This window comes from Bufo gargarizans, chromosome 8, assembly GCF_014858855.1.
Source record: "Bufo gargarizans isolate SCDJY-AF-19 chromosome 8, ASM1485885v1, whole genome shotgun sequence".
Lineage (NCBI taxonomy): Eukaryota > Metazoa > Chordata > Amphibia > Anura > Bufonidae > Bufo > Bufo gargarizans.
Genome location: NC_058087.1, coordinates 36,817,434 through 36,843,397, shown reverse-complemented (window position 1 = coordinate 36,843,397; position 25,964 = coordinate 36,817,434). Strand labels below are relative to the sequence as shown.

Below are 25,964 nucleotides of genomic sequence, written 5' to 3'. Positions count from 1 at the left end.
TCATGCACACGACCGTTGTGTGTTTTGCGGTCTGCAAACCGCGGATCCGCAAAACACGGATGGGGTCTGTGTGCGTTCCGCAATTTGCAGAACGACACGGACAGCCTTTAATATAACTGCATATTCTTGTCCGCAAAGCACGGACAAGAATAGGACATGTTATATTTTTTTGCGGACCATGGAACGGAGCGACAGATGCGGACAGCACACGGAGTGCTGTCCGCATCTTTTGCGGCCCCATTGAAGTAAATGGGTCCACATCCGAGCCGCCAAAACTGCGGCTCGGATGTGGACCAAAACAACGGGCGTGTGCATGAGGCCTTATGCATACCTTTAATTATTGCTTCTTACGCTGCTTTTTCTGGGAACCATCGTGCGTGATTTGCTATGGGGCAGTATGAATTATAGTTACACCCCTGGGTAATAAACAATATTTGTTATGCATTATTTGTAATTTTTTTTCATTGCTAGATTGTTTTCTATACTACTATCCCTAATTGTAGTGCCATGGAGAATGGCAGAGAAATATAAATGTAGATGTGACGATGATAAATGATGCATAGTCCTCGTAGATAGTCAAGTTCTTCCATCTAAGTAGATTCATGTCACATCAAGAGCTATTCTGTCTTCCTTTACATTTCTGTTTCTGATGCTTCAGCAGAATGGATTGAGACATACAGTATCAGTCCTGGACAGACGTCTATTGTCTGCAATGGCATACTCCTCCGCAACTTTCTAATTGAAGATAATGGCTTGCTTGGTTCTCTGAGACCTTACTGTCGTGGGATAAGAACGAAGGGCTTTTATTAAAGAACATCTAAATGAAATGAAAGGGAAAGTCATTTAATTACTAATCTTCAGTACAAAGTAAGCCGGCACCAGTAGAAGACGAAGGCCCCTTGCAGACCAGCGTGTCCAAATTAGGTCTGGATGCATTGCGTCTGCGATCAGGGAAAATCGTGCGAGTGTGTACGCAATTTCATTCAGTTTTGGCTGCGATTGTGTTGCGTTGATTCGTTTTTTCAGTGCAAGTGCAATGCGTTTTGCACGCACGTGAGAAAAAACTGACTGTGGTACCCAGACCCGAACCCGGACTTCTTCACTGAAGTTCGGGTTTGGTGTTCTGTAGATTTTATTATTTTCCCTTACAACATGGTTATAAGGGAAAATAATAGCATTCCTAATACAGAATGCATAGTAAAATGTAGATTGAGGGGTTAAAAAATAAAAATAAATGAACTCACCTCATCCTGTTGTTCGCGCAGCCGGCATCTTCTTTTTTCTTCTTCTTTCAGGACCTGCCAAAGGACCTTTGATGACGTAATCGCGCTCACCACGTGGTGAGCGCGGTGACGTCAGAGCAGATCCTGCTGAATGAAGATAGGGTGCGTTCAGTGAAACTCGCACCATTTTGCAAGCAAGTTCAGTCAGTTTTGTCTGCGATTGCGTTCAGTTGTTCAGTTTTTTCCACGCGGGTGCAATGCGTTATGATATGTTTTCACTGAACGCACATCCGCAACATATCCAGACCTAATCCGGAAGCGCTTGTCTGCAAAAGGCCTAAGGCCCCTTTCACACGAGCGTGACAGAGTGCTTCCTGGAGTTCCGTTCCGTGCCTCCGCACCGCAAAAAGATAGAACTTGCTCTATCTTTTTGCGGAACGGACGGATCGCGGACCCATTCAAGTGAATGGGTCCACGATCCGCATGCGGCTGGACCACGGTCGGTGCCCGTGCATTGCGGACCGCCAACTATGGGGGATATTGAGTCCAGTGTCTAAAATGCTGGTCTTAATAAATGACCCCCTATATGTTTAAATTTGGCGGTCCCATCATTTGAATCAGATCTATTACTGGTTGGGACCGTTTTCATACATGGCCTCCATAAAACTATTTTATTGGCTGTCCCCTAAATCAAGGCAAGCGCTTTTCCCATTTAGTAGGCGGAACAGGTGCCGCCCTTATTGCACTAGGTGAAATGAATTCCATTGAGTGGTATTATTATTTAGTGCAATGATTTACTGCAAGGCAAGACCTCACTTCCCGATAAGCATTGATAAGCAAGGTATGATGGATGGAAAAGTCTTTGCTATTAATCCGACCTTTTAAAATGTCAGTTTTAGTAGAGGCAGTCTGCGCCTCCCGCCAGGACTGCCTCACTGAGCACACAGTATCCTACAATACAGACTACCTGGGGCTATGTCTTTGCATGTAGAGACAAATCACAAAAAATCTGGGCGTTGGCTCAGAACAAGTCATGGGAGAGAAATTTTCCTTTAAGTCAATTACTTGTGTCATTCTTGAGTCCCTCGGTTTAAACAAGTATTTCTGCGTTTATATTAGATCCCTTACATAAAGAAAATGGTTCTTGACAAATTTTGCAAGTATACAGTCGGTCTCCTTGGTGAAAAAAACAACTGATGCATGAGACGGCTACAGATGTTGTAGTGTCATTAGGTATACAGGATACTGCTAGGTTCTCCGCTGTTTAATGGCGTTAACCCCCTACAGTCATTATTTTAAGGCTTCTTTCACGCTGGCGTTTTGGCTTTCCGTTTGTGAGATCCGTTCAGGGCTCTCACAAGCGCTCCAAAATGGATCAGTTTCGCCCTAATGCATTCTGAATGGAAAAGGATCCGCTCAGAATGCATCAGATTGCCTCTGACCAGTCTCCATTCCGCTCTGGAGGCGGACACCAAAACGCTGCCTACAGCGTTTTGCTGTCCGCCTGACAAAGCGGAGCCAAACGGATCCGTCCTGGCACACAATGTAAGTCATTGGGTACGGATCAGTTTTCTCTGACAATCTGGCACAATAGAAAATGGATCCGTCCCCCATTGACTTTTAATGGAGTTCAAGACTGATCCGTCATGGCTATAGAAGGCATAATACAACCGGATCCGTTCATGACGGATACATGCGGCTGTATTATTCTACCGGAAGCGTTTTTGCAGATCCATGACCGATCTGCAAAAAAACGCTAGTGTGAAAGTAGCCTTACTATGTAGCTTATATTTGTGCTGCACATGCGACATCGGAAGTGTAACAAGACCCCTAAGCGAATCTGTATTAGAGCCCCCACGTACCATACACCATAGATTCATAGAATAGATTTTCCAGAATTGTTAATACATGGGAAATGCGAGTAGTTGTTAAAACAGACATGTCAGGAGAGGGGAAATGGTTGCTGCCTGTATTTACCACATAGGTGAACTGGATGCAGACCAACAAGATACGGCCCAGTTGGGGGTGCTGGCAGGGTATGTGTCCTGGATGCTGGGTGCCACAGATTGTGGCGCAAAGGGTATTTGCACTGCAATCTGTGACTGTAGCGTGGGCGGGGAAGGAGACGGCTCTCTCATTTATCATTTTCTATGCCTTTTTTAGGCGTAGAAAATGGTCTAAGTTTAAGCCAGCAAGGAAGCTGCCTTACATTTAGGCCTCATGCACACGGCCGTGTTCCGCGGCCGAGAGCGGACCGTGGAAACCTGGCCAGGATTCCTCCTGACAGCATGAGCGCACGGCGTCATAGCAACCAATGACGCCGTGCGCTCATGCTGTCAGGAGGAATCCCGGCCGGGTATCCACGGTCCGCTGTGCATGAGGCCTTAGACTGGCACTGGATGCGCTGAAGTTATGTAGAGGCCGGCGCCTCCACATAACTTCGGCGTATCGACCGCCAGGGCAAGGGTTTATTAAGACCGGTGTCTAAAACGCCGGTCTTAATAAATGACCCCCTTTGTATTAGCACCTCTGCATAAAATAAATCCTGTTCTTCAATCACAATACATTTACTGTATATTCACCGCTAAAATAAGATAATGTATGTATTATAATTATTTACTTCTCTGTGCTTAGATTTAATTTTGATAAATGTTTGATACAATGCAATCGCACTCTGCCTTGGTTTTATTTCTCAGCCATTTGACTCCATCTGCCTGCAGTGTGGTATTCCAGAGCAATGCATGGTATGAATAACTGAAATATGTCAGGCACTGCAGTGACAAATGTCTGTCAATTCACTATTCATCTGAACAATGTCCCATTTTTGTTGCACTGCTAAGATCCCACGCACTTAATGTATTTCTCAGCTCATAAAACGGGTATTGAATATGCATGCATACATATAAAAATAAAGAGCTCTTACCAGCAAGTACTTACAGTAGTGATTTGCAGGGATATTCATTTATGACAGCAGTGTCACCCATAGAGGAGTGGGAGCACCAAAGCAAAGATCACAACGGGCCACCATTATGGTGTAATTTTTTACACCCAGGACTGAAGGGGGTTGTTGGTTTCTCCCTCTTTTCCTTTCACATAAACCTTGGGTCAATACCCTAAGCCTCTGCATAGTAACAAGACAGGTCCTCTAGAACAGTGTTCCTCAACACCTGGGTGCGGCTAAGCTCCATTGCCTTTACACATTGTGTTACCATGGTTAAAACCATTCGGATAAGGAACTGGTGAAGGTTGTCACTGTTAAAGGCATTGGGGGTCATTTACGAACAGATATACGACACTTCTGTGGCTTATATCTAGCGCAGATTCTGTTGCACGCCGTGTTGTGGCAGAATCTGCGACTTATTCCCCACTCACGCCAGGTCTAAAAAAGAGAGTGTGACATAGGTGGCGAAGGGGCCCGTCTCATTCCTCATTTTCTACCCCTGCTTTAGGCATAGAAAATGGTCAAAATTTTAGACAGCAAGAAAGCTGTCTTACATATGCAATCGGCGGTGGCCGGCGCCTCTACATAACTTTAGCGATCACCGCCAGCGCAGGGGTTTATTAAGACCGGCATCTAAAACACTGGTGTTAATAAATGTGCCCCATCATGCTAATGAGACATACCTTAGCTGGACTTCACTTACCACAAAACCTTGTACGGATTAGAGATATATACAATTCAGTTTTGTAAAACATACTTTCTATTTTCTGAGTGTAAATGTCACAGTCATTGCACAGCTCATTATATAAGTGCGTTCTGGGGACATGACATTTCAAAAACATTTGACTCCCACCGGACCACTGTTTGCTGACAGATGGGAAAGTAATTATATCCTTGCCTTCTGTCTTATAGTCTTGTGGGGTTTTACACCCTTTGTAAAATTTTCGCAATGCAAAGCTCTAAATGGCCTTTAAAGGGGTTGTCTCACTTCAGCAAACGGCATTTATGTAGAGAAAGTTAATACCAGGCACTTACTAATGTATTGTGATTGTCCATATTGCCTCCTTTTCTGGCTTGATTCATTTTTCCATCACACTTCCATACACTGCTCGTATCCAGGAGTTATGACCACCGCTTCAGAGCAGATACAGGGTCAGGAGCTTCTACCCATGAGTGCTTATGTGCCACCAGAGAGGCCGGCGCTTTTACCTGCAGTGTGCAAGCACGACCACCGCTGCTGGATTGCAGGTTGGTCGTAAACCCCTGGATATGAGCAGTATATAATATGATAGAAAAATTTATCAAGCCAGCAAAGGAGGCGATATGGACAATCACAATACATTTGTAAGTGCCTTTTATTAATTAGGTCTACATGATAAATGCCATTTCTGAAGTGAGACTTCCCCTTTAAGGCTTCACCATGCTTTAATAATAGTGTTACTGAATGAACAGATTACATGCTGCTTGGGGCTTGTTGTACCTGAATGTATCATAAAATTTATGTAACCATATTTTTATTGATACAATGTAACATTATATTTGGCGCAGCAATCTCTGGGTGCAGAACCACTGTGTCAACTGGCAGATTTGGCTTTGGGCTAATCCTAAGGGCATTATTCTGGCAGTCCCATGGTATTCATACTTTCACCCCTGTACAGCGATCTAGACTTTGCTGCAGGGGAATCACCAGGCCGATACTTCCTCGAGTAGCCTGTGTGTGATAGACAACTGACCCATGGTGGTCAGAGACACTGGTGCTGAGAACAAAGGTGTTAGCCAAAACCATAGTTAGGGACAGGCTGAGGTCAAGGCAGGCAGAATATAAGCTATCTGATAAACAGTCTGAGGTCAGGGCAGGCGTTAAAGGGTCAATACAGAGGTCAGACACAGGTCATGTCAGGCAACAGAGAGTCAGAATTCAGTAAATGGGCAAAGGTTGGTACACAGGCAGAAAACAGAAGATACACATTTGCAGGAACTAGCAAGCTAGGAACCTATTGCTCAGGCACCCTCCCACCCTGGAAAAGATTAGGGTGGATGCTGGCCCTTTAAAAGCCAGAGGGAGGGAATGCACCCTAAAGAGAGACCTTACTGGCAAGCAGGTCACAGCCTGCGCGGAAGGACAGAGTAGACCAACCATCCAGGACTGCGGTGAAGAAGACAGTGGGAGGTGGACCAGGCCGCCAGGAAACTGGAACCCAGGACCGGTGAGTGAACAATTGGCATCACTGTAACATATACACTATTAGACAGGTATGTTCCATATGTATCTGTCACTACAGCATAGCCAATTCTGTTTGTGCGCTGATGGCATATGCCGCATGGGCAGCCTTTTCACTTCTAATAATACAAGTCAACTCAAATAAGAAGAATCACTGACATCCCATCAGGGACAGAATTTCCATTAGACACAAGAGGGCTGTTCCCATAGTCCTGCAGACAAGGATACAAGGTCCTCCGGTCAGGGCTGCTCCGCAGGTCATATACTGAAGGTTGATGTAGCAGTCTCTGTAATAGCAGCATTATATCGGAATCCAATCTATCGCATGTAAGGGACTGAGCTAATGGCTATTATTGCACAGAATTACTGGTGCATTGTTAATAATAATAATAATAATAATCTTTATTTCTATAGCGCCAACATATTCTGCAGCGCTTTACAGTTCAGGGGTTCATGTACAAACAGTCATAAATAACATAGCAACAGACAAGTCAATAATTACATGAGGAATGAGGGCCCTGCTCGCAAGAGCTTACAATCTATCTGTTAGACAGATATAAGGCGGATAAGCTATTTGGGTGCAAGGGGCCCATATACTGTCCTTGCACAGGGGTCCTGTGCTGCCTTTGTCCACCCCTGTCCACTTACAGTACAGCACATTAGGGCTAGTTTCATACTAGCGCTTAGTGGCTGTCTCTGCACGCTGTGGTTTTTGTCCGGCCGATATTTGGCGGGTTGTGGCCAGATCTCCGCTGGTCCTCATTACAGTTAATGGAGCCGGACAACGACTTTAACTTCTGGCAATGCCGAAAAGGAGAGAAAATCCGACAGGCTGTTCCCTGCTGGATACTAAGCGCTAGTGTGAAACTAACCTAATGTGTAGAGACCATTACATTTACAATAGGTCCAGCCAGAACTGCTCAGGTCATTAATGTTGAACTTCCATACAACTCCTTTGATCATAAGAGAACAAAGGTAAGATAACCTGTGATCGGATTGTAAGCTTCGCTGGAAATCTAAGGGGCAGGGGTGCACAACCTTTTTTTGGTCCAAAGGCCACATTGTTATTATGAACCACTTCCAAGGGCCACAATAAAAGTTATAAATGCCATAAATGTCTGCTACACATGGGTACTGCTGCCAAGGTTTTCAGCTACCTGCCCCAATCAGCGAGAGGAGGAGACCATGCAGAATCTGGCTATCTCCATAATGGGTGTTGTGTAGCATTACTATATACATCTCTGATGCACATACCCCTTTGTGGAGTGCCAATCAAAAATCAAGTGACCCCATTCTCCTGATATACGGAGGACCCACAGATGACAGAGTGTGCCATTAGTCCTTGCCCATCCCCGCTCCTGAGCCGTGTGCCGCCCATCTTCTCTCAGACATGGAAACTACATGTGAGCAGCCACATACAGACAATTCCCGTGTCCACATGGTTAGGGGCCGTACAGAATAGCATTGCTGCAGGTTTTGCCGCAGTCCATAGTGTTGTATGTGGATTTTATTGATGTATCAATAAACTAGATTTTTCATTGGAGATGGATCGTTGCCCTCATTTAGAAGCTATTAGAAGGACCCCTTGCTTCTGTTAATCAGAAAACTATTGCTGTGAGTGGGTGCCCAGCAACCCAAGATGTGTCTAAGCCTCTGTAGCTAGTGATCAGGGTGGTAGGGGCATGGGTGCTGCTCCCTCTAAACAGTGCAATTCAGAACAGCAACAAATAAATATTAACAGGGGACCAAAAATGACTCATAAGGTCCCATAGCAAACCCTGTAATGAGGCCCCACTCTACCATGACCACCGATGGCGGATTATAAACACCTGTGCACCGCCTGCATCTCTATAACATTCTCACATGATATGTATGCGCCGCGCTAGTGCTGCCATAATAACACCCGGTGTCCTGTTAGATTTCCCTACCTCGTGAGTTTTCCCTACCCTCGTCACTTCCGGCCGCATCGGACATGACGTGAGCAGGTGTGCCGTGCCGTGCCGACGGGGTAGGGAAATTTCACAGCAGAGTTAGCTGGACACCGGCCGACACTGCACATGCGCTGGGAGCCTCACCAGCAGTTAAGGTAGGGAAAAATTACGGGCCAGTGCGCAGGCGCAGTGATTGGATGGATGTTCTCAGCTGGACACCGGCCGACACTGCGCATGCGCTGGGAGCCTCACCAGAGGTTAGGGTAGGGAAAAAGCACTGGCCCGTAATTTTTTTAATTTGAATGACCATTTATTATTGTTTCACTATTATAAAAACTTTAATAAAGGGTCAAAGTTTGCAAAAAATTTCATGTTGTATAGTTATCTTAAATATTTACTATAAGACTGGGTTTGCATTGCTTTTTTGTCATACGTTTAACATACACAAAAAAACGCATATGTTAACGGATGCCTCAGACAGATGCCATGCTGTTGGAACTCTATGGTGACGGGTGCGACAGCATGGCGTTTGTCTACGTAAGGCTCAGTTCACACTATGTGATCAATTATTTCGATCAGTTATTGTGAGCCCGGTGCAAGTCAAAAACACTAAATAGGTGCAAATCAAATAATTACACCTGATCTCTGTGTAGATCCCACATCGCAGTTGACGCTAGGGAGGCTCGTCCCAGTCGCAGCCTGCTATTGCCTCTCCCCCCGTCTCTGAATGTTTTGATCCACGTGACGGGGAGATACAGCGGCAGCCGTGCGGGCATCAGGAGCAACACGTGTGCCAGGGAGCGGGGTAAGTGTAACCTGTATGGGGGGCATTATAAGGGCTGGATAACACCTTTAATTTGAAATGATCATGAAAAAATGTTTGTACCTTTCAACGTAAATCGCGATGTGTACGGCCATGTTTACCGAGATCTATACTGAGCTTCTAACGGCCACAAACATGGACGTTTGACACTGCTATGATGTTTGCATATAAATCCTCGTATTTGGATATGCAAAATACGGCATTAAGTGTTGGCAAGTTTAGGATTTCAATCGCTTAGAAAAGAAACGTAGAAGGTAAATGGAAAACTGTCAGCCAAACATTCCCCTTCCCGTGTTGTATCACATGAATGTGTCATTCACAGCTCACATTCCTGCAGCTAACATCCACCATTTAGCTAAGGCAAACTGTAGGCGACAGCACTAAGCTTCCTGTAACACCACACAAGTATCAGTGTATAGAGCCGCCTCCTCCTAATAGAATTACTCTATTCTCAATACATGGTCGACCTCATAGGAGCAATGTCATTCCTGCATAATTAGCAGCATTCAGGGGCTGCTGGCGGCTTCATGACTTTACAGGCAAATTAATGTTTTCTCGCTTGCTCGTAAGTTATTGAAAGGTCATCCAAGATGGAAATGGACAAATGAATTAAAAAGTGCATCTTTGGGCATTAAGATATCTGAGCTTAATTTATCAAAATTGTGTAATGCAAAAACAACAAAAAATGTCCTTGTTCCCATAGCAACACAGAGCTCAATTTTCATTTCTCAAACTTTGTACGGAGGTGCCTGGATTTAAAGAGGAACAGAGAGTGAGGAGAAGCGAGTCCTTAAAGGGGTTATCGGAGACCCATAATGCCCCGGCACCTCATACACTTATACTTACCCCGCTCCCTGGCCTTCGGATGCCCGCACAACCGCCACTGCATCTCCCTGTCACATGGATCAAACCATCTGGCGACGGGCGGGGAGGCAGCCAATAGCAGGCTGCGACGGGAACGAGCCTCCGTAGAGTCACCCAGGATGCTAAAGAGGCTCGTTCCAGTCGCCACCCGATGTATTGACCCGCGAGACGGGGAGATGCAGCGGCGGCCATGTGGGCATGAGAAGCGATGCGGATACTGGGAAGCGGGGTAAGTATAACCAGTATAATGGGCCTGGGCATTTTGGGGGGCATTATAGGTCTTGGATAACCCTTTTAAGGGGGTTTGGTCTGGGGGGTCTGAACTTTGATGTCTGATCTGGGGTCGGAATTATGTGGTGGTTATCCAGAATTTATACAAGTTGTAACTTTACATGGCAAACCTCCCTTTATATTGTCCCCGCTGTCTGTAAGGACAGTATACAGGTTATATTCAGAAAGATATCTGTTAGCCAAATGCTGTCAACCCGACCCCCCCCCCCCCCCCATCAAATCTGAAGCATTATTCTGTCTTGATTGGTATCAAGTGTGTATGTTCTATATAAAAAAGAAGAATAAAGAGAACAAGTCAACAGGCACATCCCAATACCATAAAGACATACAGGTATTCATAAGTCTCCTGGAGAAGAACTTTAAAGGGGTCGTCCATGACTGAATCTTTTTTCTTAAATTCGACCCTTCCCCACCAGATCTGTGAAAGGAAAAAGCCCCTCCTTGCCTCTTGCCAGGCTGTCTTCATAGCACTTCAGTCCCTAGATGGAAACTTTAGGCACGGATGGGGGGGTCATGTGCACCACTGCAGCCAATGACTAGCCTCAGCAGTGATGTGTCCACAAGAGGCACATGACCTTAGGGGTGCACCTATCCTTTCTGCTTCCTGAGGCAAAAACTGAAACGGCCCCCCCCCCATGCCAATTTTTTTAACCTAACCCCTTTGTCTCAATAAAAGCGCTCACTGACCATGGCCCTTTCGCTACCCCCCTCTTGCCCCTACCTGGTGCTGCCTAAGCACATGAGACTGAATACATGGTATGTAAACCTCGTTGCTGAGCAGCATGTATATGCAGTACAGAAGACTCTAAAAATGGCTATTTCTGGTCAGATACGTGTCTGCTCTCCTACACGCTGACACTGTCCCTTTCACAGCAGTAGGTCATGAGTCCAGCAATCGAGCCTCTGTGTGAAAAGGGCTGGGCCCCAAGCCGACCTGCTATCTGAGGAATCGCACCACACAGTAAGTTTTCTTACATTTTATACACAGCGGCACCTTTGTTTTTACATGTAAATAATATAAAAATGCATTTATGTTACCCTCTGTGTCACAGCAATCATGGCATGCCATAGACATTTAATAGGTACCTCCAGTTTATAGGAAGTAGGCTCATGTAACCTAGTAATAAAAGTCAAAGCTGGTTTTGGAGGTAGCAATAAGACAACTGCACGGGACCCTGCTTCCTAGGGGCCACACAATGGTCGCAACCTACTGCAACAGCTTGTATACCCTCTGGACCACAAAGGACCTTATACTTTACCTCTTCACTACTTGAGCAGTATTATTTGGATGGGTTATCTGGTAGTTTTATTTGTATTTTGTATGGAGTTTTTGAAAAGTTTAGGTAAAAGAAAACTTAGTTACATAAACACAGTTCATGATTAAACACCAAGGCATAAAATTAAACTGTCAGGAATGAAAGAAAATCCAGAAGATAAAATATGAATGTAGGATTAGTCATATGAAGGGGCATAAAATCAGAAGAACATAAGTTATAGCCTCAAGATTAAAGAAAAAAGAAATATCTGAATGTCTATCAGAGGACTTTGGGCGCCATGCAGAAGGTTCATAGAAAGGAGGGAAAGTGAAATATGTAGCTATATAACCTGAGCAGTCATAGACGCGTGTAACATTTTTTAGATTAATGTTATACAGGATGTGACTAATGCCAAGTGATTATCAGATGGGTTGTTCCTACTGCAGGATCGTACAACTATATCCTGGAGAAGAATAGAATATCTTGAAGTGAAATTAGGTTACATATGGAGAAAGGCCATTGACTTGAAGGATTTGGTCTCCTACGGCGGAAATCTCTGCAATGTCCTATTTTCTTTCCTATTTCGTCACTGTAGATCATGGTCATGATGATTTACCCTGTTTTGGTCACTGTGAATTCATCTCAGTTGAATTAATAAGGTTAGGGCTCGATCACACAAACATTTTTTGCGTTCCGTATACGTTCCCGTATACGGAACCATTTATTTCAATGGTTCCGCAAAAAAAAAAACTGAATGTACTCCATATGCGTTCTGTTTCCATATTTACGTTTTTACGTTCCATTCAAAGATAGAACATGTCCTATTATTGCCTGCAAATCACGTTCCGTGGCTCCATTCAAGTCAATGGGTCTGCAAAAAAAAAAAGATCAGGCTCTGGTGGTATGGGTCATGTCATGGTTTCTGATGGTCACATAGACTATTAAAGGGGCACAAACTAAAGGAAAAAAAGCATAAAGCAAAGCTTCTCATTCTAGAAATATCTGAATTCTGAAACAATATGTGATGGAAAGTAAACAGGGACCAGACTTGGACTTTAGTAAGGGGATGAAACTTGCATAGATGCTGGTTACCTAGTTTGCAGACACAGCATTCAGCTAGGGTTCCTGATTTTAAAAGTTTTCTTACAGCCAAGAATGGGACTAAGAGTCCTTTTAGAAGGGCTACTTTCAGCCAGGAGCAAGCATTAGCATGATCATTCTTCCCATTTACATGAGCAGATCTGCTGTCGACCAGTGAATGTTTTTATGCTTGCATAAAAGATCCGGTCACAGGGGTGCACTATAAGTACTGGGAGCATTGCAGGGGACATTATACCTAGTGGAGCAATAGAGGGCATTATACCTGTCTACCCCCTCAGGGCCACAGCCACCACTTATTTCCTCCTCACAACACTTGCTTTGTGGGTTCGCCACACCTGCATCGTCAGTCAGCACTAGTTATGATTAGAGAATCTGCCTGGGTAAATGTAATTCCCCAGAGTGGCATTACCACTTCTGCACCTCGCTACTATCGCTAATGTACTAACCTAATGTCATTCTGTGTATTTTTTGTCTAGGTCCTGTATAATGTGCATATCTATTTCTATGCAACTGTTGTAAAATGTGCCTGGTTTACCAGCAGGTGGCAGCAAACATGGCAGAGCTACAGGTACATAGAGTGGAACCTTCCTTTCCATTCTAACTCCCCTCTGTGGTGTGGTGGGCGTGTCCCACTTGCAGCAGGGAGGGAGGAGTTTAGTTAGAGTCAGTCTAGCTTACCCCTTGCTAGGGGAAGGTGAGCAGGTGCAGGTCACTCCTCAACGTGCCTTGTCTAGGCCAGCTAGGGCACCGTCAGCTCTGCTGGACATGGAGGCCATAGTTTAAAGCCGCAGAATCCAGGAGGAGTCTTCCCTGGACAAATCTAGAGACAGACCAGACTACAGAGAGAAGTTGTAGCACCAATAGAAAGCTAAATTATACAGATACCCTGTCAGCACAGCAGAGCCAGAGAGTAACAGATGTAGAGGTGTTTGCCTGCAACAGTTAATGCCAAAGCCTGCTGGAACCAAGATAACTCCTTTACATCTTTTGGAGAAACGTTTTATTGAAAGTAAAACTGTTTTCAACTTCATCACAAGGTCTGGACTTAATTTATTCTTCATCTCACCATTCAACTACCCCTTTTCATTGCTTGGAGCAAATACCTGGGGTCCAGCGTATCCAGGTAGGAGCACCATGACACGTGCACGAACATTGAGAGACGTTATAGGCCACCATACACCACTCTGGCATTCCTACACCTGGGTACCATCTACTACGTTACTAAAAAGGGGCCCTGTGCCCTTGTTGCTTTACTGCAAATGGCCTCACCAAAACAAGTACTTTTTTTTTTCTTAAAGGGCCCTGGGGGGAGGCGCCTGCTGCATAAACCCTTCACATGTGGCAGATTTTGTTGCAGAAAATTTTGTGCAACTGCAAATCGGTTCATTTGAATGGGGTTGTTTTGGTGGGAAGCACATGGATTTCTGCAAGCCCTCACTCAGCTGAATGGGACTGATTTTCACTCTCAGAAAATTAGATGATCACACTTGTTAATATGATTTCCTTGAAGATTCTAGTGGTTAGAGGTAATGATAATATTGCTCAGCAATGTATCAGTTAGTTGCTAAGCTCTAGGTCTCTACTTCTGGTAACCCCTGACATGATGCTTTTAACAAATGATATTTCATATAATCATGTGGCAGAGTAAATCATCAGGTAATTCAGCAGCAGCCAAGACACTATGTTAATTCATAATGGGCTTTCAACTGCTCCTAACCTAAGAACATCACATAAAAGCAAACAAGAAGGACATTAAAGTCTGTGGCCCACATTTACTAAGCAGTTTTGGCATAAACTGTGCCCAAAAAAATTGCAGATGACAAGTTGTGACAAACTTGAAGACAAATTTGCAACTTTTCTCATTGCACGCCAAATTTGAAAAGTGAGATCTCCAACGCAATATAGTTTTGTTATGAAGTAAGCTACGCAAATTTTGGCGCAGATCTACACCTGTTCATAATGATTTCCTGACCATTAGACAGTGCTAAACATTTCAAAATTATTATCCAGGATTTGACAATTGATGGCCTATGTGGCAGGCGCAGCACTATGCGCTGTGGCGGTGGCATTAGAAGAATTTTGATATCTCTGTCTTTTTAGTCTATTACTCTGTAATTCCTCTAGCACCGTTCTATGGAAGCAGTACACTAAATGCTTGAAATTAGTTCTTTATTAACTTCAACTTTTCTTCATATATAACACTGCTGCCTCCACAGCAGATAGTCAATGTACAAAACACGTGTTGAATAAAGTATCATAAAATGGCAGTATGCATAAGATGGTGGTTCAACTGTTCAATCTTGTCATTCAACATAAAATGGTGGATATATTTCTCTCTTGAATATCTGTACTCTCACTTTAAGTTATTTAAGCACTTTATGATCTCTCTGAGAGGTATATCTGATGTTAACCAATAGTTCACTTGCTCTACTTGATTTGCAGTTTGCTCTGTACAATTGCTCATGATCTGGTATGAGCAGTTTGTATTTGTATGCAATTTGTTTGGATTGTATGGCTCAGTAGTTCGTTTGTATGGTTTGTTTGTATGGTGGAACTGTAAGTAAACATACATATAACCAGTTCAGTATACAGTTCTAATCACTATATTAACAGTAGGAACATTATATAACTGTTTTAAATACCTATTTTGGCCTCTTGCTTCCATAAAACACAGCACTTAGTGGAGTGTTTGTCTGTTCATCTCTCTCTGGTGAATAATAATTCCAGCAGCTCCTGCTAGGGGAATTTCCCACACAAGCTGTGTGTGAGGCTGGCTGTAATTGGTCAAAACTCCTGGGCTGTGTGAGGCTGGCTAGGATTGGTCAAGACTCCTGCTTAGCAACAACAGTTTAACGCTATGCTTTCTGTTGTGTCTGCTGTGTCATTGAGCTTACCTTACATCATATAATGAATCTTAAAGGCACATTATCTTTTCTGCTTATGTGGACACAAAATATAACTATTACATGACATCCAAACATGAAGTCACTGTAAATAACTCTGCTTTTGTCTTTAACACACAAACATAGGAACTGTATTAAGGTTATTGGCAGGTCTAGCTGTATAAACATATAAGCCATGTTAGCAACCTAGGACTGGTCTTAGCTGGCCAGCATATCCCTAGAAAGGGTCATCAGTATCTGATAGGAAGAGGTCCGCCGCTCTGCACTCCTGCCAATCAGCCGTTTGGAAAGTAGCTCTGGTACTAGAAATAGGCGTCGGATTGACACAGCCCCTTCCATTGCACTGCTCCCTTTGAAGTGAATAGGAGAGCGCTGCAGTAACAAGCTCCATCCACTACACAATGAACAGAGCTGTGCACTTTCTTTGCCTGCGTCCAGCATTAGAGCTACTACCAAACAGTTGCTCAGAGAGGATGCGGGGTGTAGGACCCTGCCAATCTGATACTGATGAGCTAACCGAGGACCGCTCAGCCAGTCATCAGTGTTTATTTCAGCAATCATATTCTACCATTTCCTTGGTATCAGACCAGACCAGCGACTTGATGAGCATAGGAATGGCACAGGGGATAGTTTTGAGGTTCAGTTTTGATTATTTTGTGTTTTAACATCATTATAAGCTCTTTACTAAATGTTTTGTTCTGCTCCTGGATAGAAGCTGAGCTGAACAAATCCTAAGAGTAAGGTAGCCAATGGCATCTGACCTTTTTTTATTGATGGCAGTGAAAGTTCCTTTTGCCTATTGGGTTTCAATTAGGATTCTAGTATGTTTGACAATAGATTGCAAACCCCTGATGGTAAGCCTACAATGTGGGTGGGTACAGAGCCTAATCATGAGAGTAAACTCTATAAATCTAGCACTTGCACTACTGGTGCCAGAGACTACTCCTTTCATTTAAAGGCTATGGACACCTTTACGGGTAATTTTCTTATAACTGCATTTTAGACATTTTAGGCTGAACAAAATCACTTTTCTATTGGTCTTTATTAAAAATTCTCACTAGTTTTTGTTCTAAAGCCTTCACTTTTACTGTCTCTGCAAAACATTTATTTCTGCTTTACAATGAATCCGTCAGGGAGCTGCTCTGACGGCTCAATGTGTAATCCTTATCTCTGAACCCCTGACAACTCATAAACACTCATATAAGGGGGTTGTGATATTGATGACCTATCATCATGATAGGTCATCAATATAAGATAGGTGGGGGTCCGACACTCGGCTAGTACAAGCGCTGTGTCTTCTTCACTGTTTAATTGCACACCATCTAGATCGTAGCAGAGGTGCAGTGTAACTACAATTGCTCGTCCCATTCACTAGAATGGGACGAGCAGTTGTAATTACATTGTGCCGCCATCACAAGCTAGACAGGGTGCAGATAAACAATGAAGAGGACTCAGAGCTCGCATTAGCCGGGTTGCATCCCCACCTATCTGTTACTGACGACCTAACCTGATGATAGGTCTTCAATATCGTCACAACCCCATTATATGAGTGTTTACAAGTTGTCAGGAGTTCAGAGACATTACGTCTACACGTTGAACCGTCAGAACAGCTTCTTGTCGGATTAATTGTAAATACAAAGCAATATTCTGCAGATACGCTGAAAGTAAACAAAAAATGAACCGCTGAAATTTTTTTATACAGAGCAACTGAAAAATTTCATTTTTTAGCCAAAAAGAGTAAAATGCAACAATAAAAAATTGCCCCTAAGGCCTCTTTCACACTTGCGCTGTCCGGATCCGGCGTGTACTCCACTTGCCGGAATTACACGCCGGATCTGGAAAAATGCAAGTGTACTGAAAGCATTTAAAGATGGATCCGTCTTCAAAATGCGTTCAGTGTTACTATGGCAGCCAGGACGCTATTAAAGTCCTGGTTGCCATAGTAGTAGTGGGGAGCGGGGGAGCGGTATACTTACAGTCCGCGCGCGCGGCTCCCGGGGCGCTCCAGAATGATGTCGGAGCGCCCCATGCGCATGGATCACGTGCCATGCGATCACGTCATCCATGTGCGTGGGGCGCCCTGACGTCACTCTGAAGCGCCCCGGGAGCCGCATGGACGGTAAGTATACTGCTCCCCCACTCCCCACTACACTTTACCATGGCTGCCGGGACTTTAGCGTCCCGGCAGCCATGGTAACCACTCTAAAAAAACTAAACGTCGGATCCGGCAATGCGCCGAAACGACGTTTAGCTTAAGGCCGGATCCGGATCAATGCCTTTCAATGGGCATTAATTCCGGATCCGGCATTGCGGCAAGTCTTCAGGATTTTTGGCCGGAGCAAAAAGCGCAGCATGCTTCGGTATTTTCTCCGGCCAAAAAACGTTCCGTTCTGGAACTGAAGACATCCTGATGCATCCTGAACGGATTTCACTCCGTTCAGAATGCATGGGGATAATCCTGATCAGGATTCTTCCGGCATAGAGCCCCGACGACGGAACTCTATGCCGGAAGACAAGAACGCAAGTGTGAAAGAGCCCTAAAGGTGCTCATGGCCTTTAAACCTCTTGACCAAGTACCAGCTTTTTCAATCACACCACTCTTTGTCTCTCCTTAGATTTGCCACAATATCTTTAGGTTTGCATCCTATACTCCCTGAGGTTTCCATACTAAGAACAGTCACATTTATTCCTGTAGGTTTTTGTTGTTGACAATGGTCGGATTCTAATTAGCATCTACTCAAAAGAAGGTTTTGTTCACTTTTATTTTCTTGTCCGTAATGATGGATTTTCTTTAAAGCTGTTGGAAGAGTTTGACTCATTGTAAAATAGGTACTTAGCATTCCCACAGTGACAGAGGCAGATTTACTATTGAAAATGCGCCAGTGTTTTGGGTCCATTTTGAGCCAAAAAAACAGTCGTGCATGCTTTGCATCACATTTACCAACTATTTTGCACACTCTTCTAAGCTCTTCTAAGCTTTTTCTTCCTTGGTCAATGAGGAGGCGTGGCTTGCGGGAAAGGGTCATCACTTTGTGATTAATTGGGGCGTGACCTAAACGCACTCCATGCGCCAAAAATCTGCCAAAATGTTGGCACATTTTTGGAGTAAAACTACGCCATCTTATAGGTATAGATTTAACAAAGGTTATTCTTTTTTGTCTAATATTAAAACTGTGATTCGTATTCTTAGACAGTGCAAAGCAACAAACACTATTAGGGTACTTTCACACTAGCGTTTTTCTTTTCCGGCACTAAGTTCCATCAACGGGGCTCAATGCCGGTAAATAACTGATCAGGCATATCCCCATGCATTCTAAATGGAGAGTACTCCGTTCAGGATGCATCAGGATGTCTTCAGTTCAGTCATTTTGACTGATCAGGCAAAAGATAAAACCGCAGCATGCTACGGTTTTATCTCCGGTGAAAAAACCTGAAGACTTGCCTGAATGCCGGAACCAGCATTATTTTCCATAGGAATGTATTAGTGCCTGGTCCGGCAAGGTACAGGTAAGCCCTTACCTGTGCCTGTGCGCAAGCCGGTCTAAAAAACAAGTGTGGTAAGCGGGAGCAGGCAGTTCCGAGAACAGCCACCGGGAGCCTTCATCGGGCTGTTCTCGGAACTGCCTGCTCCCGCTGACCGCATTTGTTTCAGACCGGTTCGCGGCACAGGCACAGGTAAGGGCTTACCTGTACCTCGCCGCACTTGTGAAAAAAGATGGCAGCCCACATATGTTCGCGGACGAACACTGCGAACTGCCATCACTGATGGCAGGCTTGGGATCACCATTCTAGTTTTTTTTCTAGGGCGTTTTTACATGGTGTTTTTTGTACAATGGCTTTTTTTTTCATAATGATCAGTATCAGAAATGACCATGGGGGTGGGCGGTGCATACTTTCCTGTAAAAATTGAAATAAATAAAAATAAGCCCATGGCTAGCAAAAAAAAAAAAAGAAGCCATATAACACATGCTTTTTTTCTTTATTTGCTTTGGTTATGATTGGAAGGGCTCATGCACACGGCCATAGCTGTTTTTGCGGATCCACAAAACATATACTGGCTGTGTGCATTCTGCGTTTTGCTGTACGGAACATCCTGCCCTCTGTAGAACTGTTTTATCCTTGTCTGGACAAGAAGACGTTCTATTTTTAAAATATTTTTTTTGCTGGTGCCGTGGAACAGACATATGGATGCAGACATCCCACGGTGTGCTGTCCGCATCTTTTACAGCCCTATTGAAGTGAATGGGTCCACATCTGTCCCGCAAAAAATGTCGTGTGCATGCGAATGACATTTATCATGTAGACAACGTTAATACCAGGCACCTACTAATGTATTGTGATTGTCCATATTGCCTCCTTTGTCGGCTGAATTCATTTTTCTATCACATTATACACGGCTCGTTTCCATGGTTATGACCGCCCAGCAATCCATCAGCGGTGGTCGTGTTGGCACACTATAGGAAAAAGTGCCGGCCTTACCGGTGATCAAGACAGTGGGAGTGCCCACAGGTTGGCGCCTTTTCCTAACGTGTGCAAACATGGCCACCACTGCTGGATTGCAGGGTGGTCATAGCCATGGAAACGAGAAGCGTATAATGTGATGGAAAAATGAATCCATCCAGCAAAGGAGGCAATATGGACAATCACAATACATTAGTAAGTGCCTGGTATTCACTTTCTCTGCATGATAAATGCCATTTGCTGAAGCCGGACAACCCCTTCTGATTCAGTTCCTGCACTTGATGTCTGAACAGGACAGCAACCGACCAGTCTGTCATATTTTGTTTTTGTATATTTATCTCAATAAAAATAAAAAATAAAAAACACACGCTCCAAAAAAACTGTGATAAATATGCCATAAAAAGGATACAAAGTCCAAAACAAGACTGGCAGCTTGTGAGTGTTGAGTGCATATGAATTGAAGACATGTAATACACAGGGAGCATAGATGGGGCACAGGGAGAGTGCCCACGCCCTCACCTGGCGCACAGGGGCACGGCTGGCTCCCTGCCCAGCCCCTCCCCAGCACGGCACTGTACACAGCGCTACAGGCAGAGCTCAGTCCCAGCACCTGCTGTACAGCCGGAAGCCCCGGAGAAGAGACCTTACCCCCGGGCGGGGTCTGCGCCTATAAAAGCCCATCTCTCCGGAGAACAAGGACAGCATTGAGCACAGGACTGGCACACATGGCGGGCAGGATGGCATGGCTCTACCTGCTGTGCTCGGGGGCTCTGCTGGGCGCGGGGATCACTGCCTTTAACCTGGATACTGAGAATGTCATCCAGAAGAAGGGAGAACAGGGGAGTCTATTCGGCTTCTCATTGGCCATGCACCGGCAGCTGGAACCCGAGGACAAGAGGCTGTAAGTGCAACCATGTATCTGTGCTGGAGATAAAGTGCAACCATGTATCTGTGCTGGGGATGAAGTGCAACAGTGTATCTGTGCTGGAGATAAAGTGCAACCGTGTATCTGTGCTGGAGATAAAGTGCAACCGTGTATCTGTGCTGGAGATAAAGTGCAACCGTGTAGCTGTGCAGGGGATAAAGTGCAACCGTGTAGCTGTGCAGGGGATAAAGTGCAACCATGTAGCTGTGCAGGGGATAAAGTGCAACAGTGTATCTGTGCTGGAGATAAAGTGCAACCATGTATCTGTGCTGGGGATGAAGTGCAACCATGTATCTGTGCTGGAGATAAAGTGCAATGATGTTTCTGTGCCGGAGAAAAAGTGCAACCATGTAGCTGTGCAGGGGATAAAGTGCAACCATGTATCTGTCCTGTGCTGAAGATCACATTGTAGTAGAGGACAGTGTAACAATGTATCTGTCCTGTGCTGGAGATAGAGGACAGTGTAACAATGTATCTATCCTGTGCTGGAGATCACATTGTAGCAGAGGACAGTGTAACAATGTATCTATCCTGTGCTGGAGATCACATTGTAGCAGAGGACAGTGTAACAATGTATCTATCCTGTGCTGGAGATCACATTGTAGCAGAGGACAGTGTAACAATGTATCTGTCCTGTGCTGGAGATCACATTGTAGCAGAGGACAGTGTAACAATGTATCTGTCCTGTGCTGGAGATCACATTGTAGCAGAGGACAGTGTAACAATGTATCTGTCCTATGCTGAAGATAGAGGACAGTGTAACAATGTATCTATCCTGTGCTGGAGATCACATTGTAGCAGAGGACAGTGTAACAATGTATCTATCCTGTGCTGGAGATCACATTGTAGCAGAGGACAGTGTAACAATGTATCTGTCCTGTGCTGGAGATCACATTGTAGCAGAGGACAGTGTAACAATGTATCTGTCCTGTGCTGGAGATCACATTGTAGCAGAGGACAGTGTAACAATGTATCTGTCCTATGCTGAAGATAGAGGACAGTGTAACAATGTATCTGTCCTGTGCTGGAGATCACATTGTAGCAGAGGACAGTGTAACAATGTATCTGTCCTATGCTGAAGATAGAGGACAGTGTAACAATGTATCTGTCCTATGCTGGAGATCACATTGTAGCAGAGGACAGTGTAACAATGTATCTGTCCTATGCTGAAGATAGAGGACAGTGTAACAATGTATCTGTCCTGTGCTGGAGATCACATTGTAGCAGAGGACAGTGTAACAATGTATCTGTCCTATGCTGAAGATAGAGGACAGTGTAACAATGTATCTGTCCTATGCTGGAGATCACATTGTAGCAGAGGACAGTGTAACAATGTATCTGTCCTATGCTGAAGATAGAGGACAGTGTAACAATGTATCTGTCCTGTGCTGGAGATCACATTGTAGCAGAGGACAGTGTAACAATGTATCTGTCCTATGCTGAAGATAGAGGACAGTGTAAGGCCTCATGCACACGACAGTATTTTGCGTTCAGTATACTGGCCGTTTTTTGAGCTCAGTATACGGAACATATACTGAACCATTCATTTCAATGGTTCAGCAAAAAATACTGAAGTGTCTCAGTGTGCATTCCGTTTCAGTATTTCAGTATTTCCGTGCCGTGAAAAGATAGAACATGTCCTATTCTTGTCCGCAAATCACGGTGCTTGGCTCCAATCAAGTCAATGGGTCCGCAAAAAAAAACGGAACACATACGGAAATGCATCCGTATGTCTTCCGTATCCGTTCCGTTTTTGCTGAACCATCTATTGAAAATGTTATGCCCAGCCCAATTTTTACTATGTAATTACTGTATACTGTATATGCCAAACGGAAAAACGGAACGGAAAAACGGAAAGGAAACGGAAACACAACGGAAACAAAAAACGGAACAACGGATCCGTAAAAAACGGACCGCAAAACACTGAAAAAGCAATACTGTCGTGTGCATGAGGCCTAACAATGTATCTGTCCTATGCTGAAGATAGAGGACAGTGTAACAATGTATCTGTCCTGTGCTGGAGATCACATTGTAGCAGAGGACAGTGTAACAATGTATCTGTCCTATGCTGAAGATAGAGGACAGTGTAACAATGTGTCTGTCCTGTGCTGGAGATCACATTGTAGCAGAGGACAGTGTAACAATGTATCTGTCCTATGCTGAAGATAGAGGACAGTGTAACAATGTATCTGTCCTGTGCTGGAGATCACATTGTAGCAGAGGACAGTGTAACAATGTATCTGTCCTGTGCTGGAGATCACATTGTAGCAGAGGACAGTGTAAGGCCTCTTTCACACTACCGTTTTTTTTTTCCGTTTTGCGGTCCGTTTTTTGCGTTCCGTATACGGTCCGTATACGGAACCATTTATTTCAATGGTTCCGCAAAAAAACGGAATGTGTTCCGTATGCATTCCGTTTCCGTATTTCCGTTTTTCCGTTCCGTTGAAAAGATAGAACATGTCCTATATTTGGCCGCAAATCACGGTCCGAGGCTCCATTCAAGTCAATGGGTCCGCAAAAAAAACTGAACACATACGGAAATGCATCCGTATGTCTTCCGTATCCGTTCCGTTTTTTGCGGAACCATCTATTGAAAATGTTATGCCCAGCCCAATTTTTTCTATGTAATTACTGTATACTGTATATGCCATACGGAAAAACGGAACGGAACAACGGAACGGAAACGGAACCACAACGGAAGCAAAAAACTGAACAACGGATCCGTGAAAAACGGACCGCAAAACACTGAAATGGACATACTGTAGTGTGAAAGAGGCCTAACAATGTATCTGTCCTATGCTGGAGATAGAGGACAGTGTAACAATGTATCTGTCCTGTGCTGGAGATCACATTGTAGCAGAGGACGGGTTTGCTACCTGGTATCATTTTGAATGTATTAACAGGCATGGAGATTCCTTCTGGGTGAGATTTGGGCCATGACCACTGGTTCTGGTAGTGGTCGGCAGCTTTGGGGTTCTGCAATAATTACTTAAAGGGATAGTAAACCCAAAGTGTTGTGTTATTTGCATTTGAGTGCAGTCTCTTTCAGTTTGGGGAGAGGCTGCCTGTAGTGTGTGTTATACAATCAAACTACTGAGAAGTTGATCTGAGGGCATGAAACCCTGGCAGTCAACCGCCACCCTCTGCTTGGGCTGATAAAAGGGGATCCTTTTATCTAAAATATTAGATTATAAATGGTTTACAAACCAAGAAGAACTAGAAACACCTACAATTACATATGGATGTCCCGAGTGAAGAACCCCTTCACCCAGGTCCCTTTGTAAGCTGCATCCTTCAGGCTACAATGAGAGTCCAGATTGAACCTGATATTTGAATCTTCAGTATAATGTAAGACCATAGGCTCTGCATAGCTTATACAGTGACGCTCAGCTGAGCTGACTACCTGCATTGTGTTCAGAGCACAGGGGAAGGCCACTGATCAGTCATTTACAGCACTTTATACCCAATGTTTGGAAAGTGAGTCTCTATTGTAGTTTTCAAACATCTGCTTAGGTTGGTGGACTTTGAAACTGCGGAGTAAATGATTAAACGGGTGAATAATATGAGACGTTGCCCTTTATAGCTTTCTCAGTTCTCTCTTCTTGATATTCATCCAGAAAGACTGGAAAATGTGGTATAAGGAAAACATACAGAGCAAAATGACTCCACAGTATGCAATGAATGAGGGCTGTCGGGCAGGACCATTGGATCTAAATTAGGATTTTTGAGGACTACCGGTCTCATCTGGTTGCAGCTCACAGTTACACAATAGCTAGAAATCCACAGGTTTCTGCCCTAAGAGCATTGCCTCAAAAAGTCACCATTAAATGTAATTCCTTGAGTTAGCTGAATTCCTGATACATGCAGACATCTGTAGGAAGGCTGGATGGCAACCAATATGACCACCTTCATAGCCCCACACAAGTTTTTACCCAGCTTCCTCACATTTCTGAACAATATGGCCGCATTCACACTGCAGTCAGAGGCCATCGTTTGAAGATCTGTCAGATTAGATAGAAAGAGTAGAGCAGCGTGCAGTGCTATTCTTCCCATCACATTGGTGAACACTGCAGTGGAACCCGACGGAACCCATCATAAGTCATTGGGGTCCATCAGGCACTGTTGGCACATGTGATGGATATGGCACTGCTGTCATTTTTCTTACAGTGGAATCCAAGATGACAAGTGAACAGAGACTCGTCCTGTCTACAGTATTTATGTAGTATTCGTCCTACTATATAACCAGGCTGATTTGCCATTCATTGGTAAGCCCAGGTTTCCACAAAACCACTGTAACTATGATGCCACCAAAAAATGTAGTATGTCTGGTCAAGTTTAGCTTGCGTGTTTATAAAGGAGCCAGGAGAAATCACCAACAAGGGCTTGGCCCAGTATCTGTGACATCACTAGTAGTCAATGGATGACACAACACGTGATGTCACTGAGGCCTAGTACACTCACAGGCCTGATGGACAATGGCAGGGAAAATACCTGTATGGCAGTGTTGACACCTAGTTTAGCTTGGGCACAACCCCTAATGAGCGCAGAATAACCACAAAAAATACCATTATTTTTTTAAAAAATTTATACTGAAGGGAAAAAGCATCTTGTTTTGCTGTTTTTACCCCCCCCCCCCACCTTTCCCAATGAAGCAGAAAACATTATGGCCCTGATTTCTTAAGACCAGCGCTTGCTGCCAGGTCTTCTTGGTAAGGCCTGCGCTGCCAGAGGAGGCATGCCATTTATGTCCTATATGACATGCCTCATACAGCTCTGTGTGTGCCAAAACGAAATTGATTTCAGCCATTGTTTACTCCACTTTCTGGAATAGATAATGATGAATGAGTCGGGGCTCATTCCCTGCCCACTGCGTGCCCCCTTTTCCCAAGGGCTCATGCACACGGCTGTTGCTCGACCGTGCCCGTATTGCAAACAGCCTGTCCGCAATATACAGGCACCGGCTGTTTGTGCACAGATGCGGACCCATTCACTTGAATGAGTCACAATCCGCAGGGGTGCGGAAT

General features: G+C 44.4%; 1 protein-coding gene across 2 annotated transcripts in view; it reads left to right on the top strand.

The window, feature by feature from the left end:
- The first annotated feature begins 20,609 nt into the window (after positions 1-20,609).
- Positions 20,610-25,964, top strand: part of ITGA6 (integrin subunit alpha 6) — a 74,133-nt gene continuing 68,778 nt past the window's right edge. Inside the window, exon 1 of one of the 2 annotated variants that reach the window (XM_044302968.1) lies at positions 20,610-20,916. In XM_044302968.1, the coding sequence (XP_044158903.1) occupies positions 20,741-20,916 (176 nt within the window). In that variant the 5' untranslated portion in view covers positions 20,610-20,740. The remainder of the gene's footprint in view (positions 20,917-25,964) is intronic. The other variant, XM_044302969.1, reaches the window with a different exon arrangement.